Source organism: Tamandua tetradactyla, chromosome 11 (genome assembly GCF_023851605.1).
Source record: "Tamandua tetradactyla isolate mTamTet1 chromosome 11, mTamTet1.pri, whole genome shotgun sequence".
NCBI classification, from domain to species: domain Eukaryota; kingdom Metazoa; phylum Chordata; class Mammalia; order Pilosa; family Myrmecophagidae; genus Tamandua; species Tamandua tetradactyla.
The window spans coordinates 35,733,275-35,750,500 of NC_135337.1; the positions used below are offsets into that span (position 1 = coordinate 35,733,275).

The 17,226-nt window shown below is 38.7% G+C and overlaps 1 protein-coding gene across 1 annotated transcript in view; it reads left to right on the forward strand.

Moving 5' to 3' along the window:
* LOC143650057 (guanylate-binding protein 1-like) overlaps nt 1-17,226 on the forward strand; it is a 34,105-nt gene extending 16,879 nt beyond the window's left edge. Inside the window, exons 3-11 of the mRNA XM_077120349.1 lie at nt 98-225; nt 1,090-1,199; nt 1,454-1,650; nt 4,402-4,644; nt 11,899-12,179; nt 12,819-13,031; nt 13,779-13,881; nt 14,149-14,342; nt 15,446-17,226. Coding sequence (XP_076976464.1) covers nt 98-225; nt 1,090-1,199; nt 1,454-1,650; nt 4,402-4,644; nt 11,899-12,179; nt 12,819-13,031; nt 13,779-13,881; nt 14,149-14,342; nt 15,446-15,562 — 1,586 coding nt within the window. The 3' untranslated portion in view covers nt 15,563-17,226. The remainder of the gene's footprint in view (nt 1-97; nt 226-1,089; nt 1,200-1,453; nt 1,651-4,401; nt 4,645-11,898; nt 12,180-12,818; nt 13,032-13,778; nt 13,882-14,148; nt 14,343-15,445) is intronic.

Consider the following 17,226-nt stretch of genomic DNA (forward strand, 5'->3'; position numbering starts at 1 on the left):
ATAGTCAACCAACTTTATTTGACCTTAAGTCATCTCAATCTCTAGAAACTCCTGCTATTAAAACTTCATCTATTTATATCCCTCTTCCCCTTTGCAGGCTTCTCTCTGGGCTCCACAGTGCAGTCTCACACCAAGGGAATCTGGATGTGGTGTGTGCCTCATCCCAAGAAGCCAAACCACACCTTAGTTCTGCTTGACACAGAGGGTCTAGGAGATGTAGATAAGGTAAGGAAGGAAAATTCAATTTCGGATTAAGAAGCCCCTCGTTTCTGAGTATCCTCTATATTATTCATTTTTCCTTAAATTAGAGCTTCTACCTCACCATAATACATCATTTTTATTTCTGTTCAAATATTTTCAGACTAAGTTTAGCAACCAGAGGTAAGGAAAATATTCATAAGACAGAATTTTAGCAGAAGAGCAGAATGATCAGAAGACAGTATTCTAATTATTAAATAACAGATTATGAGATAAGCCAGTTAACCCAGTTTCACTTAAAAATGAAATCAACATCATGGGTCTTATCCTACAGAGAATGTCAGTTAAGGCTTTAGGTTCTAAGGCCTTGAGAATCTGCATTCAAATTTAAACTATGTCACTATCTCAATGGTCTTAGCAAATCACTAACTTCTTTTAGCCTCAGTTTTCTTATCTGCAAAACTGATGTAATATATCTCCACCTGCTTTGTGGTACTGTTTTGAATATTTAACAAGATTAATACTGTAGTACCAGGTACATAAACATTGCTCAATAAAATAAAGTATTATTAAGCTTATATAAGCTAATTTTCTTGTAAAAAAAAAAAAGAGAGAGAGAAAATTTAAAATTTACATTGTACTTGAGGTCTTGGAATGCCCATCAGTCTTGACTGTTTGCAGTTATCTGCCAGTGGTCATAAAAGGACCCTAATGAGAATCAGTGTAAACCAAAAATACTAAAAGGAAAATTGTTGAAATTCTAATGACCATTTTTGTTTGGATTTAGGTTTTCTTATAGGTTATTTGTCTAGAAAACCTCTAATTAAGCGAGCACACGTTTCCCACTGCTAACCAGAAAGGACCATGATTTACATGCGTTCTGCCTTCCAGGGTGACAACAAGAACGACTCCTGGATCTTCGCCCTGGCTGTCCTCCTGAGCAGCACCTTTGTGTACAACAGCATGGGCACCATCAACCAGCAGGCCATGGACCAACTACAGTATCCTTTTGTGGCTCAGAACAGCCCAAAGAGAGAGAAGGGGCACCAGATGCTTCACTATGAATCCTGCTAAATCAAGCACACAAAAATGAAAGGAAAAATAACACAAATGCAAGGTATAGGTCCCATGCATCTATTAATGCATTGACACTTTGTAAAGAACAAAAGGTTAAATGAAGGTTTTAGAATATCTGGAAAAAATGTGAGATTGAGGCCCTTTTTACTCTGACATTTTTTCTTAGTTAGTTACTCAGCTATGTGACAGAACTGACTGAACGAATCAGGACAAAATCCACAGCTGATGCAAATGAGGCTGAGGATTCTGCTGATTTTGTGAGCTTCTTTCCAGACTTCGTGTGGACTCTGAGAGATTTTTCCCTAGACTTGGAAGCAGATGGACAAGCCATCACAGCAGACCAGTACCTAGAGAATTCACTCAGGTTAAAGCAAGGTAACAAAGACTTAACGATTGGAAACACTAGAAATTTTCATTTTTCAGTGGTTGTTTATATTTACAATTTTCTACATTTTCCCAGATGTCTCATATTTGGATTAATAATTTCAATTTTAAATTAGATCACTTCCCTGTTCTAAGAGCAAGTTTTGTTTTTTTTTTTTACCTTTAACCTTTCCCTGTGGTGTGATTAGGTTAATTTTATCTCCTTGTTGAAGGTTTGTGATACCTTATTTAGCAAAAAACTATGGAGTAAAAAAGACTCTTAGTTTGAAGAAAATATAATAAAGTATAATCTATATACTAGACCAGGGGTTGGCAAACTACAGTCTATAGGCAAAATGTAGGCCAAATACAGCCTACCAGCTAGCTGTCTTTGCAAATAAAGTTTTATTGGACCATAGCCTTGACCATTCATTTACATATTGTCTGTGGCTGTTAGACATGAGTAACTGTGAAAGAAATCATCTGGCCTGCAAAACCTAAATGTTTGCTATTTGGCCCTTTATTTTAAAAGTTTGCAAACCACTATTCTGAGCAAATCCCCCCTTAAAAATTTTTTGTTTTAAAATCATTTCAAACTTACAGGACAGTTGCAAAAATAATATACAACCCAAACAGAGGATTCCAACATACAATCCCACAGATACCCAGATCACCCAATTTTAACATTTTGCCACAGTTACCATATTTTATCTATCAATGTATCCATCTAGCTGTCCATATATCTGTCTGTTTATCTATCTACTATCTATTTTCTGAATATTCAAGAACAGGTCGTATGCATAATGCTCCTTGAACACATAACATTTTCATGTACATTCCCTGAGAACATGTCATCACAGTAAGTACAGATATCAAGATATGTAACATTGATACAAAGCTTACAATTTATATTACAATTTTTTCGTATGTCCCAATAATGCCTTTGAGCCTTTTTCTCCTCCATTATTAGATCATCCATGATCATGTATTGCAATTGTCATTGTCTCCTCAGTTGCTTTTTTTGAAAAAAATTGTGGAAACATAAATATAAACATAAATTTTCCCATCTCAATCATTTCCAATCATATTATTCTGTGGGATTAATCACACTGACAGTGTTGGAGCCTTGTACGCTACCAGAATTTTGCATCACCCCAAACAGAAACCACATACCCATCACACATTAACTCTCCATTGCCTCTGGTCCTCCTATCCTATACTCTACTTTCTGTCACAAGTTTGCATATTCTAGCTATTTCATGTAGGTGGAATCATATACTATCTGTCCCACTGTGTCTGACTTTTTTCACCCAACATGATATCTTAAGGTTTATCTACGTAGTGACATACATCAGAACTTCATTCCTTTTTAAGACTGAGTAATATTTCATTGTATGTATATACTACACTGTGCTTATGTGTGGGTCCTTGCTTGTTTCTGCCTGGGTGTTTCACGATCTCTTAGCTTTTCTCAGCTCTGAGCTCTCTCCAAAACTGTCTCCTCCTGGGCTCCAGCAAACACCTTGAATGGGTGGGGTCACATATCCACGGAAACACCTTAATCAAAAGGTCTGACCCAACTACAGGTCAGCCCCACAAAACTGGATGAAAAGAACATGGCTTGGGCGAGCAACGGTGGCTCAGTGCAGAGTTTTCGTCTGCCATGCCGGACACCGGGGTTTGATTCCTGGTGCCTGCCTATGTGAAAAAAATAAAAATGACTTGTCTGGGGCACACAACAATTTCAAACCAAGACAGGGCTATTTTTTTAAAGTCTTTTTCCGGCATGTCCCTATTTTGATCCTCTTCATTGTTCATTTCTAATGTTTTATTTTTCTTCTCTGCTGGGGCTATCACTTCCTGTTTCTTTGTATGTTTTATAATCTTTTTTCTTTTCCCGACCTGGGCTTTTTGTTATTCTAACATGTTATCAGAGGGAATTTAGACTCGAGGCATCTGTTCCTTAAGCCTATATGATAATGTTATGAAAGAGATATCCTTGTATGCCGGGAGCTGATAAAAAGGGAGAGGACATCTTTCCTACTCTTTACAGACTGACCTGTGAGTGGTCTCCTTCTTAGCCACATGAGTTTACAGAAAGAACAACCTGACGCAAAAGTGCAGGGACTCCCTGGACTTTTATGCACATTGTCTTGTTCTATGTGCATGTGGACCTAGAAATTTCCCTGGTTACACGGACATGAATATCCTTATTTCCCTAGGACACAGTGCAACACCATATATCCCACATCGGGTACTCCTTTGCCCCAGGAAGCTGCAGTCTGGCTATTTTCCTGTCGTACTGAGTAAGGGAGCTTTCTGAGCTGCCTCTATTTGCAGGGCAAGCTCTGGAACAGTGAATCTGTGATTCAGGTCATGGGTCAGTCCTTCAGGCTGTCCCCAGACAGACTGGCACAGGCATAATGCACCCGAATATGTGCACAAAGGTTACTTCTCTCCCTCCAGAATTGGGACCAGGGATCTGGACTGGGCACACAGGCTGGCTTCGCACCAAGCTGCTGAGGGAACAGGGAGACAGCAAGGGCACCAGGAGATCCTTCAGTACTTAAGTTACCTTTATCTTGTTTCAGTGCTTGCTCTCTGTTCCCGCAATCCTTTAACTGTTTTCTGGAGCTTTGAGAAAGATGTTTCTGCCAGTTGTGCTTGTTGTTCAAAGCTTCTATTCAGGGAAGTAGCCCTGGAGCACCTCACTCTACCATCTTTATTAGGCTTATTCCAAATCCCTTTTGTATTTTCCTCCAGGTACCAGTAAAAAAGATAAAAATTTTAATCTGCCACGGCTCTGCATCCGAAAATTCTTCCCAAAGAAGAAATGCTTTATTTTCGATCGGCCTGTTCATCGGAAGAAGCTTTCCCAGCTTGAAACACTGCATGACGATGACTTGGATCCTGAATTTGTGCAACAAGTTGCAATCTTCTGCTCCTATATCTTCAGCCATTCCAAGACCAAAACTCTTTCAGGAGGCATTCAAGTCACTGGACCTCGTGAGTTCTATTCCCATCAATCCACTCAATGTTAAGGATAAGAGGGGATGCAATAACAGCTTTGCAAAAGGCAAATCTACTGCTTTTGTGTTAAGTACCAGATTTATTCCTAATAGAGTTTGTTAGTCAAATCTCTTAAGCAGAAAAAGATAGGAAAATAAGCTATCTATTGCTTAGTATTGCCCTAATCAACTGAGCCTGCACTGTCCATTATGGTAGCCAGCAGACAAGATATTAAATTTAAATGTAAACTAGTAAAAATAAAAGAAACTGAAAACTTCATATCACATGGCCACATTTCAAGAGCCCGAAAGAAACACCTAGTTAGTGGCCACCATACTGGATAGCGCCAATATAGAACATTTCCATCATCACAAAGAATTCTTTTGGACATTACTGAGCTAGACTGAACCAAATGGAGGACTCCTTTTCATTGGGATGGCATCAGTTGTTCCATAATATTGATCAAATGTTTACTATGGGACAGGGATGTAAATACAGATATAAAGAAGAGAGTAATTGTTCCTGCCCTAATGGTGCTTGAGAGTAAAGTGGACGTAAACATTAAATAATAAAAGCCCAGAACCGCCCGCCCTCCTTCTCCCCTCTCTTTCTCCGCCGGCCCGCCGGGCGGCGCCCACGCCCCGCAGCAGCCGAACCGCCCACCCTCCTTCTCCCCTCTCTTTCTCCGCCGGCCCGCCCCGCGGCGCCCACGCCCCACAGCAGCCGAACCGCCCGCCCTCCTTCTCCCCCCTCTTCCCCCTCCTGCTCCGGCGGCTCTCCAACCACCACGGTGCCCTCTTCCCCACCTTCACCGGCTCCTCCGCTACCAGCCTCGATAGCCTTGCCGCCCTCACCTTTCCTCCTCCAGAACAGCTACTGGGGGAGTGGAGATAATACAGAGCAGCTCCCAGAGCCACGAGGGAGATCAAAGGGACAGCGTACCTCATCCTGGAACGGCTGGGACAGCGTACCCCATCCTGGAACGGCTGACTATCTGGGAGAACCAGCTCCGGTGAGATCACCAAGGGGCACGGGCTTTCCTGGGTGGGACGGCAAGCGACCGGAGTCCCTCCCTTCCACCTTCCCAGGCCAGCTGGTAGAATTGGACAGGCGGTCCCCTTAGGCCGCGGTGGCTGGTGCCCACACCACGCGAGGCCCCCCGGAACAACTGAGATAGTTGGGTCGGAAGTCCCCAGACTGCGGAGAACAGTGACCGGGGGATCCCTTCCAAACACGTGACTCCCCCGTCCAGCTGGGAACAGTGCACTTTCCCGGGCTGTGACAGCTGGCGCCCTCCCGCCACGCTTGGCGCCCCGGGCCGACTAGCTAATTCGGCTGGACGCTCTCCTGTGCTGCGGCGGCCGGCGACCCTCCCCGCATTCGGAACCCCAGGCCGGCTGGCATTCTTCCAAGACGCTTCGGCTGCCGAACCTCCCCTACAGCGAGAATTTTCCAGAGTTAAAGGACCCACAGCAACTTTCACTGGTGGAACCCGTAGACAAACGTGTGCCACGAGCGCCACCTACTGGGCAGGATAAGAAAAACAGAACCCAGAGATTGCACAGAAAAATCTTTCAACCTGTGGGGTCGAACACCCAGGGAAATCTGACTAAATGCCCAGACGCCAGCAGAAGATAACGGATCACGATCAGAAAATTGAACATATGGCCCAGTCAAACGAAGAAACCAATAGTTCAAATGAGATACAGGAGCTGAAACAACTAATGCTGAATATACGAACAGAAATGGAAAACCTCTTCAAAAACGAAATCGATAAATTGAGGGAGGACATGAAGAGGACATGGGCTGAACATAAAGAAGAAATAGAAAAACTGAAAAAACAAATCACAGAACTTATGGAAGTGAAAGATAAAGTAGAAAAGATGGAAAAAACAATGGATACCTACAATGACAGATTTAAAGAGACAGAAGATAGAATTAGTGATTTGGAGGATGAAACATCTGAATTCCAAAAAGAAACAGAAACTATCCGGAAAAGAATGGAAAAATTTGAACAAGGTATCAGGGAACTCAAGGACAATGTGAACCGTACAAATATACGTGTAGTGGGTGTCCCAGAAGGAGAAGAGAAGGGAAAAGGAGGAGAAAAACTAATGGAAGAAATTATCACTGAAAATTTCCCAACTCTTATGAAAGACCTAAAATTACAGATCCAAGAAGTGCAGCGCACCCCAAAGAGATTAGACACAAATAGGCGTTCCCCAAGACACTTACTAGTTAGAATGTCAGAGGTCAAAGAGAAAGAGAGGATCTTGAAAGCAGCGAGAGAAAACCAATCTGTCACATACAAGGGAAGCCCAATAAGACTATGTGTAGATTTCTCAGCAGAAACCATGGAAGCTAGAAGACAGTGGGATGATATATTTAAGTTACTAAAAGAGAAAAACTGCCAACCAAGACTCCTATATCCAGCAAAATTGTCCTTCAAAAATGAGGGAGAAATTAAAACATTCTCAGACAAAAAGTCACTGAGAGAATTTGTGACCAAGAGACCAGCTCTGCAAGAAATACTAAAGGAAGCACTAGAGTCAGATACAAAAAGACAGAAGAGAGAGGCATGGAGAAAAGTGTAGAAAGAAGGAAAGTCAGATATGATATATATAATACAAAAGCCAAAATGGTAGAGGAAAATATTATCCAAACAGTAATAACTCTAAATGTTAATGGACTGAATTCCCCAATCAAAAGACATAGACTGGCAGAATGGATTAAAAAACAGGATCCTTCTATATGCTGTCTACAGGAAACACATCTTAGACCCAAAGATAAATATAGGTTGAAAGTGAAAGGTTGGGAAAAGATATTTCATGCAAATAACAACCAGAAAAGAGCAGGAGTGGCTATACTAATATCCAACAAATTAGACTTCAAATGTAAAACAGTTAAAAGAGACAAAGAAGGACACTATATACTATTAAAAGGAACAATTAAGCAAGAAGACATAACAATCATAAATATTTACGCACCGAACCAGAATGCCCCAAAATACGTGAGGAATACACTGCAAACACTGAGAAGGGAAATAGACACATATACCATAATAGTTGGAGACTTCAATTCACCACTCTCATCAATGGACAGAACATCTAGACAGATGATCAATAAAGAAATAGAGAACCTGAATATTACTATAAATGAGCTTGACTTAACAGACATTTATAGGACATTACATCTCACAACAGCAGGATACACCTTTTTTTCAAGTGCTCATGGATCATTCTCAAAGATAGACCATATGCTGGGTCACAAAGCAAGTCTTAACAAATTTAAAAAGATTGAAATCATACACAACACTTTCTCGGATCATAAAGGAATGAAGTTGGAAATCAATAATAGGCGGAGTGCCAGAAAATTCATAAATACATGGAGACTCAACAACACACTCTTAAACAACAAGTGGGTCAAAGAAGAAATTGCAAGAGAAATTAGTAAATACCTAGAGGCAAATGAAAATGAAGACACAACATATCAAAACTTATGGGATGCAGCAAAGGCAGTGCTAAGAGGGAAATTTATTGCCCTAAATGCCTTTATCAGAAAAGAAGAAAAGGCAAAAATGCAGGAATTAACTGTCCAATGGAAGAACTGGAGAAAGAACAGCAAACTAATCCCAAAGCAAGCAAAAGGAAAGAAATAACAGAGATTAGAGCAGAAATAAATGAAATTGAAAACATGAAAACAATAGAGAAAATCAATAAGACCAGAAGTTGGTTCTATGAGAAAATCAACAAGATTGATGGGCCCTTAGCAAGATTGACAAAAAGAAGAAGAGAGAGGATGCAAATAAATAAGATTAGAAATGGAAGAGGAGACATAACTACTGACCTCACAGAAATAAAGGAGGTAATAACAGGATACTATGAACAACTTTACGCTAATAAATACAACAATTTAGATGAAATGGACAGGTTCCTGGAAAGACATGAACAACCAACTTTGACTCAAGAAGAAATAGACGACCTCAACAAACCAATCACAAGTAAAGAGATTGAATTAGTTATTCAAAAGCTCCCTAAAAAGAAAAGTCCAGGACCAGACGGCTTCACATGTGAATTCTATCACACATTCCAGAAAGAATTAGTACCTACTCTCCTCAAACTCTTCAACATAATCGAAGTGGAGGGAAAACTACCTAATTCATTCTATGAAGCCAACATCACTCTCATACCAAAACCAGGCAAAGATATTACAAAAAAAGAAAACTACAGGCCAGTCTCTCTAATGAATATAGATGCAAAAATCTTCAATAAAATTCTAGCAAATCGTATCCAACAACACATTAAAAGAATTATTCATCATGACCAAGTAGGATTCATCCCAGGTATGCAAGGATGGTTCAACATAAGAAAATCAATTAATGTAATACACCATATCAACAAATCAAAGCAGAAAAATCACACGATCATCTCAATTGATGCAGAGAAGGCATTTGACAAAATTCAACATCCTTTCCTGTTGAAAACACTTCAAAAGATAGGAATACAAGGGAACTTCCTTAAAATGATAGAGGGAATATATGAAAAACCCACAGCTAATATCATCCTCAATGGGGAAAAATTGAAAACTTTCCCCCTAAGATCAGGAACAAGACAAGGATGTCCACTATCACCACTATTATTCAACATTGTGTTGGAAGTTCTAGCCAGAGCAATTAGGCAAGAAAAAGAAATACAAGGCATCAAAATTGGAAAGGAAGAAGTAAAACTATCACTGTTTGCAGACGATATGATACTATACGTAGAAAACCCAGAAAAATCCACAACAAAATTACTAGAGCTAATAAATGAGTACAGCAAAGTAGCAGGCTACAAGATCAACATTCAAAAATCTGTAGCTTTTTTATACACTAGTAATGAACAAGCTGAGGGGGAAATCAAGAAACGAATCCCATTTACAATCGCAACTAAAAGAATAAAATACCTAGGAATAAATTTAACCAAAGAGACAAAAAACCTATATAAAGAAAACTACAAAAAACTGCTAAAAGAAATCACAGAAGACCTAAATAGATGGAAGGGCATACCGTGTTCATGGATTGGAAGACTAAATATAATTAAGATGTCAATCCTACCTAAAATCATCTACAGATTCAATGCAATACCAATCAAAATCCCAACAACTTATTTTTCAGAATTAGAAAAACCAATAAGCAAATTTATCTGGAAGGGCAGGTTGCCCCGAATTGCTAAAAACATCTTGAGGAAAAAAAACGAAGCTGGAGGTCTAGCGATGCCGGACTTTAAGGCATATTATGAAGCCACAGTGGTCAAAACAGCATGGTATTGGCATAAAGATAGATATATCGATCAATGGAATCGAATAGAGTGCTCAGATATAGACCCTCTCATCTATGGACATTTGATCTTTGATAAGGCAGTCAAGCCAACTCACCTGGGACAAAACAGTCTCTTCAATAAATGGGGCCTAGAGAACTGGATATCCATAAGTAAAAGAATGAAAGAAGACCCGTATCTCACACCTTATACAAAAATTAACTCAAAATGGATCAAAGATCTAAACATTAGGTCTAAGACCATAAAACAGTTAGAGGAAAATGTAGGGAGATATCTTACGAATCTTACAACTCGAGGCGGTTTTATGAACCTTAAACCTAAAGCAAGAGCACTGAAGAAAGAAATAAATAAATGGGAGCTCCTCAAAATTAAACACTTTTGTGCATCAAAGAACTTCATCAAGAAAGTAGAAAGACAGCCTACACAATGGGAGACAATATTTGGAAACGACATATCAGATAAAGGTCTAGTATCCAGAATTTATAAAGAGATTGTTCAACTCAACAACAAAAAGACAGCCAACCCAATTACAAAATGGGAAAAAGACTTGAACAGACACCTACCAGAAGAAGAAATACGGATGGCCAAGAGGCACATGAAGAGATGCTCAATGTCCCTGGCCATTAGAGAAATGCAAATCAAAACCACAATGAGATATCATCTCACACCCACCAGAATGGCCATTATCAACAAAACAGAAAATGACAAGTGCTGGAGAGGATGCGGAGAAAGAGGCACACTTATCCACTGTTGGTGGGAATGTCAAAGGGTGCAACCACTGTGGAAGGCAGTTTGGCGGTTCCTCAAAAAGCTGAATATAGAATTGCCATACGACCCAGCAATACCATTGCTAGGTATCTACTCAAAGGACTTAAGGGCAAAGACACAAACGGACATTTGCACACCAATGTTTATAGCAGCATTATTTACAATTGCAAAGAGATGGAAACAGCCAAAATCTCCATCAACAGAAGAGTGGCTAAACAAACTGTGGTATATACATACGATGGAATATTATGCAGCTTTAAGACAAGATAAACTTATGAACCATGTAATAACATGGATGGACCTAGAGAATATTATGCTGAGTGAATCCAGCCAAAAACTAAAGGACAAATACTGTATGGTCCCACTGATGTGAACGGACATTCGAGAATAAACTTGAAATATGTCATTGGTAACAGAGTTCAGCAGGAGTTAGAAACAGGGTAAGACAATGGGTAATTGAAGCTGAAGGGATACAGACTGTGCAACAGGACTAGATACAAAAACTCAAAAATGGACAGCACAATAATACCTAATTGTAAAGTAATCATGTTAAAACACTGAATGAAGCTGCATCTGAGCTATAGGGTTTTTTTTGTTTTTGTTTGCTTGTTTGTTTGTTTGTTGTTGTTGTTTTTTATTATTATTACCACTTTTATTTCTTTTCTTTATATTAACATTTTATATCTTTTTCTGTTGTGTTGCTAGTTCCTCTAAACCGATGCAAATGTACTAAGAAACAATGATCATGCATCTATGTGATGATGTTAAGAATTACTGAGTGCATATGTAGAACGGTATGATTTCTAAATGTCGTGTTAATTTCTTTTTTTTTTTCTTTCCGTTAATAAAAAAAATAAAAAATAAAAAATAAAGGATGAACAATTAAAAAATAAAAGAAAAATAATAAAAGCCTGTCTTACCAAGATGAGGGATTCACTAACCTCGTGTTCAAACCTATCATCTGGGCATCATGCCAAAGCGCATGTTCTGGTTCCGTTGCTCTGGGGCAAGGCCTGAGAGTCTGCTTTCCTAGGAAGCTCCCATAGAATGCTGATGCCATGGATGCTCTCAGGCAAACAGCTGTTAATAGACATGCTCATAATTATAGACTGGAGATGTTTCTTCACCCCAACTGCAATGAATAGCATCATTTGCTCTCTATTTGTAGGTCTAGAGAGCCTGGTACTGACCTACATCAATGCCATCAGCAGTGGGGATCTGCCCTGCATGGAGAACGCAGTCCTGGCCTTGGCCCAGATAGAGAACTCAGCCGCAGTGCAAAAGGCCATTGCCCACTACAACAAGCAGATGGGCCAGAAGGTGCAGCTGCCCACGGAAACCCTCCAGGAGCTGCTGGACCTGCACAGGGCCAGCGAGAGAGAGGCCATCGAAGTCTTCCTCAGGAGTTCATTCAAAGATACAGACCACTTGTTTCAAAAGGAATTAGCGGTAATTTTTCTCTCTAGTTTATATAGATTAGAGTCTTAGAAGGCAAAAGTACTACCAGAAAATAAAATGGGTATTCATGTTGAAAGGATCAATTCTTAATAGGCTTTCAAATGATGACAACTAGCTACTTGTCGTTATCGTAATATGAGAACATTTTATCATCGTGGACTCAAAGGTTTGAAATTTTTTTCTTTCATGAATAAATGAATAATCCTCTTCATAATTTAATTAAATATATATAATTAACATTCAGGGTGTCTACTCAAATTACATACTCACTCTTATCAGACTGATTTTATATTACAGAAAAAGGAAAGAAACTTGTGGTTTTACTTATCTTGAGCAGGCTTAGGTTTTAGCGCATTTATTCAGATGCAATCATTGATGCAAATTGAAAAGCAGACATTTAACTGTAAAAGTATAGCATAAAGCTGTCAATTTCTATTCTAAATATCACTTCTAAGGACAAAGAGACTTCAGTAGGAAGTCAGAATCATGAGAAAAGACATGGTCTTGCTCAGATGCCTATAAGTTTCTAGGGAATTAAAGACTTTTTTGCAAAGCATTTCTAGAAATTCTGAGCTCTTACTAAAATCTTTTCACTGTTATTCCCTTTACTCCCTCTTTTGTACATTAAAGGCCCAGCTAGACAAAAGACGGGATGACTTCTGTAAACAGAACCTGAAAACATCATCAGATCATTGCTCAGTTTTACTTCAGGATATTTTTGGTCCATTAGATGAAGAAGTGAAGGAGGGGGTTTATTCAAAACCAGGAGGATATCGTCTCTTTATTCAGAAGATGGAAAAGCTGAAGAAAAAATACTTTCAGGAACCCAGGAAGGGGATACAGGTAACCAAGATCTATCTGTTGATTCTGGAGAGCAGCTGAGTGGCGTCTTTCACACACCATCATGACCAAGCATAATTACATACAGATGTGGCTTATTGTCTGCACAGCATTCCCTCTTCATTCAATAATCATGTACAGGGACTGGATTACCAGATATGCCCTAGGTACTCACACAAATAGCTGCACACAACTAATATTTGAGTTATAAACTGAATTATCAAAATAAATCAGGTTATTATTATAATCCACTATTACAGTTGTATCTTTTGTATTACAAAGGACAGAAACCCAATGATGCTCACTTAAGCAAGAATGGCAATTCAATTTAGGCTTCAGACTCACTTTCTGAATGCCATCATCTGTCTGTTCGTTGTTCTATCTGCTTCCCCACTTTTCTCTCTTTCTTCCTCCCTCTTTTGTCATCTCTCTGGTCTGCTCCATGACAGTTTCATTCCTCAACAAGCTCACCCTTATGGGATCATAGCATCAACAGCTCTAAACTCAAGGGCCTTCAATCTATAAAGGACAAGCTCTCTTTTAACAGTAGCCACACATCAGCCTCCTATAAAGCCCTCTGCTAACTGGGGTCCTTTGATTGCACGTGTGAAGCATGTGTCCAATTCTGTGACAGCAAGGCTTGACCCCAGTACCACCAGGGCCAAGGAAAAGATGGAGGGCAGACAAAACAAGAACTAACACTTATACAGCTATTTCCTACCGCTAACAATGTGTTCTCTGGGTCCTAAGGCTGATGAGGCTCTGCAGAAATTCTTGACATCCAAGGAGTCTGTGATTGATACAATTCTACAGACAGACCAAACTCTCACAGAAAAAGAAAAGGAGATTGAAGGTGAGGAGTGATTCAAGACTAGAGTCTCAAAACCTCTTCAAAGTTTAAATAATTTGGTTGGGTAAAACTGGGGTCATTACAGAAAGAGCAGCAAAGATTTATCTTAGCTCCTAAAGTTATTTCTGAGTATATCACTGGCATTATGGTTACCCCAAAGGAAAAATGGTCCCTAATAATTTCCTTTATGAAGTAACAATTATGTCAAATAAGTGTATAAGGAAAAAGGAAGTAACACTGCAATCTTACATGGAGTTTTCTTTTCCTCAGTGGAACGTGTGAAAACTGAATCTGCACAGGCTACTGCAAAAATGCTGGAGGAAATACAAAAGAAGAATCAGCAGATGATGGAGCAGAAAGAAAAGAGTTATCAGGAACATGTGAAACAACTGACTGAGAAGATAGAGAGGGACAGGGCCCAGTTGCTGGAAGAGCAAGAGAGGACTCTAGCTATTAAACTTCAGGTATTTAGTGGCATCATCCATGAGGTTTCTGTTTTTCTCTTTTCCCCCCACTCTTCCTGATTACAAGCTTAGTGTGGCAGCAAGAACAAAAAGCCCAGAAGGAGCTTTAGTATACTTAATCCCTGACTGATCTGATCCCTGCTTATGTTTTGTTATTAAAAAATCTTTTATTTATAGTTATGTCACATTCAGTCTTTTATTAGTATAAATATAGATATTATCTGCTAAGCATTGTAAAAACGTTTTATTTGTATTCTCTTGCTTAATATCATATGAAGCAAGAACTACTATATTACTATGTCTTGTGAGAAGAAACAGATTCAATGTTAAATAACTTTCATTGGGTCACTCAGCTTGGTAAGATATCTGATCTGTTTTCATCACTTAGTGGTGTCTGCAGTGATGTTTTTTCCCTATCATTTCTAGTATTACTTTGGCTCTAAGAGAGCCTTATAAGCAGAGGGATTCTCTAACCTTCCAACCCCTTTGATCACAGCTGTGGACAATATGCCACTTCAACCTGCTTACTATGCCCTATTCCAAGTTTGTGTTGAGTCTGGAGTTTTGTGCCAAAATTCCATATAGTCAGTTTGGGATTCCAATTTCCTTACCTATCTTTTACTACCCCTACCAAAGTCTGGAGGGTTAGATCAAATTCTCAGACCTAAGATTCAAACAACCAATCAGAGTTGGAAAATTCTGTATTTATTTCAGTGTGCATGCTTGTACATACAAGAATATTTGTGTATGTGGGTACTTAAAATAGTCAATGATACAAAGATAAGCTTTGAAGCTAAATATATGATTAAAATTGCCCACAAAGATTATTTACATTTAATGGGGGAAAAGATCAAGAATGATATTTTAGGTTAATCAGTATCCTAGAAATTATGAGAAAAAAAAAAAATTCTGTAGCTAAAGGAGACCCAGGAAAAGTAATCACAGAGCTAGGATGCCCAAGAGAAAGTATAATGGAAGTCAAGGGTAGAGAAAATTTCAGAAGAAATTAAATTTTGAAAACTCAATGAATGTGGAAACTATGTAGAAGTTACAGATCTTATTTAATGCCATAATTTATTCAATCTCCATTCGTCCCTCTTCAGGAACAGGCCCGATTACTCAAGGAGGGATTCCAAAATGAGAGCAAAAGACTTCAAGATGAGATAGAGATTCTCCGGAGGAGGATGCAACCACCAAGGAAGAGATGTGTCATATGCTAGAGACCTAAAGAATAGAACTTTCCTGTCACTCTTACTCAAGGCATAATTCAAGTAATTTTGGAATTTGGAATACATATCACTATACTTGATAATAATTTGGTCTTGCATTTTCATAGTACCAAAATTTGAAATATGAAATCATGTTCACATCCCCAAAGAGATTGTAAATTCTGTAACAAGGATGCATTTAACCTCTATACCAACACAAGAGGTGGCATGAGGTATAACAAAGATGCATTTGACCATTATACCACCCAGGAGAAGTTTATTCTTCTATACAACCATAGTAGACAAGTGGATATTGAAGAAAGTTCTCGGGTAAATGTCTTGGAAAACAGTTGAAAATCAATTTGGTCAGGAGTGCAATGGCTCCCAAAGGGCAGGGACAACCATCCTAGCTTCTTAATGAAGTTCTCATTGAGTCAAGGTTATGCAGGTTTTTGAGCAATAATGTAATTCCTAGGCACTGGCAATGGATAATCCTCACTGATGGACTCCAAGAAAAAGCAAACAACTTTATATATAGATCTAGAATCTCTCTAAACTCTCCACGGGAACAGGGAAGAAACCATTTGTATGGGTAGGAACTGGGTCACAGACAAATGGGCTAAAGGAATTTTTCCCTTTTTGCTTAATTTGCCCAGATTATAACTTTAATGGGACATTTTAGAACTTTAGACAATTGACACTGGACAAAACACAGTAACATGATAAGTAGTGTTTTTGTGTATTCATAGCAATGTATAATCTGCAAAGATGTACTTTAAATGGTGATGGATAATGTGTTTGAAAACTGAGCTAATTTCATTTTCTTATAATCTCAAAGCTTAGGTTAATTTATTCCCTATTCTTAACAGTCATATTTGAAAGCCTGTTTATTTTCCCTAAATAGAATGTAGATTGTTTTTGACATTTTTGACCAATAAAATAATGCTCTTATCATCACCTAGTATATGTAGTCTTTATCCCAATTGTCAAAAGTCCTAGGTAAGTGTTTGTCATTTCTTAAAGCAGTTAAGAATTATTTGGGGATTGGAAATGAAATATATTGCACTAGGATTTTTATTTCTGATGGGATTTTTTTTCAGTTTCTCACCAAAAAATAAAGTGTTACTTTTTATAGCACTGGTCATCTAATTTTTCTGTAAAGGACCAAACAGTAAATATTTAAGGCTTTGCAAATCATATGATCTCTATCTCAACTGCTCATTTCTGTCATTATAGCCTGAAAGTAGCCACAGACAGTACATGAATGAATGAGGCATAGCTGTATTCCAATAAAACTTCATTTTAAAAAAATGGTGGCACCCAGAAGCCATAGTTTGCAGAGCCCTGCTATTAATAGAAAACATTTTACAATGCTCTTTATTGCTTACATTTGCAGGAAACATATAGGTTGCATTGTGTATATTAAAGATCTTGAAAACTTATGCAGTGCCTCAAAATATTACCTAATGAGAGAAAAATGAGGTGGCAGTTAATGCCATGAAATCTGCATGCATACCCGTGCTTTTTATGACTGCTTTGGGGTCTTTTGTTACATTGAATTTCTCCTCCTATTAGATGGAGAATGCCTTCAATTTCTTCACTTGAACTATAACTTTATAGAAGACTAGGTGAGACCACAACACAGTCAATGGAGAGTTTATATAGATATGATTTAT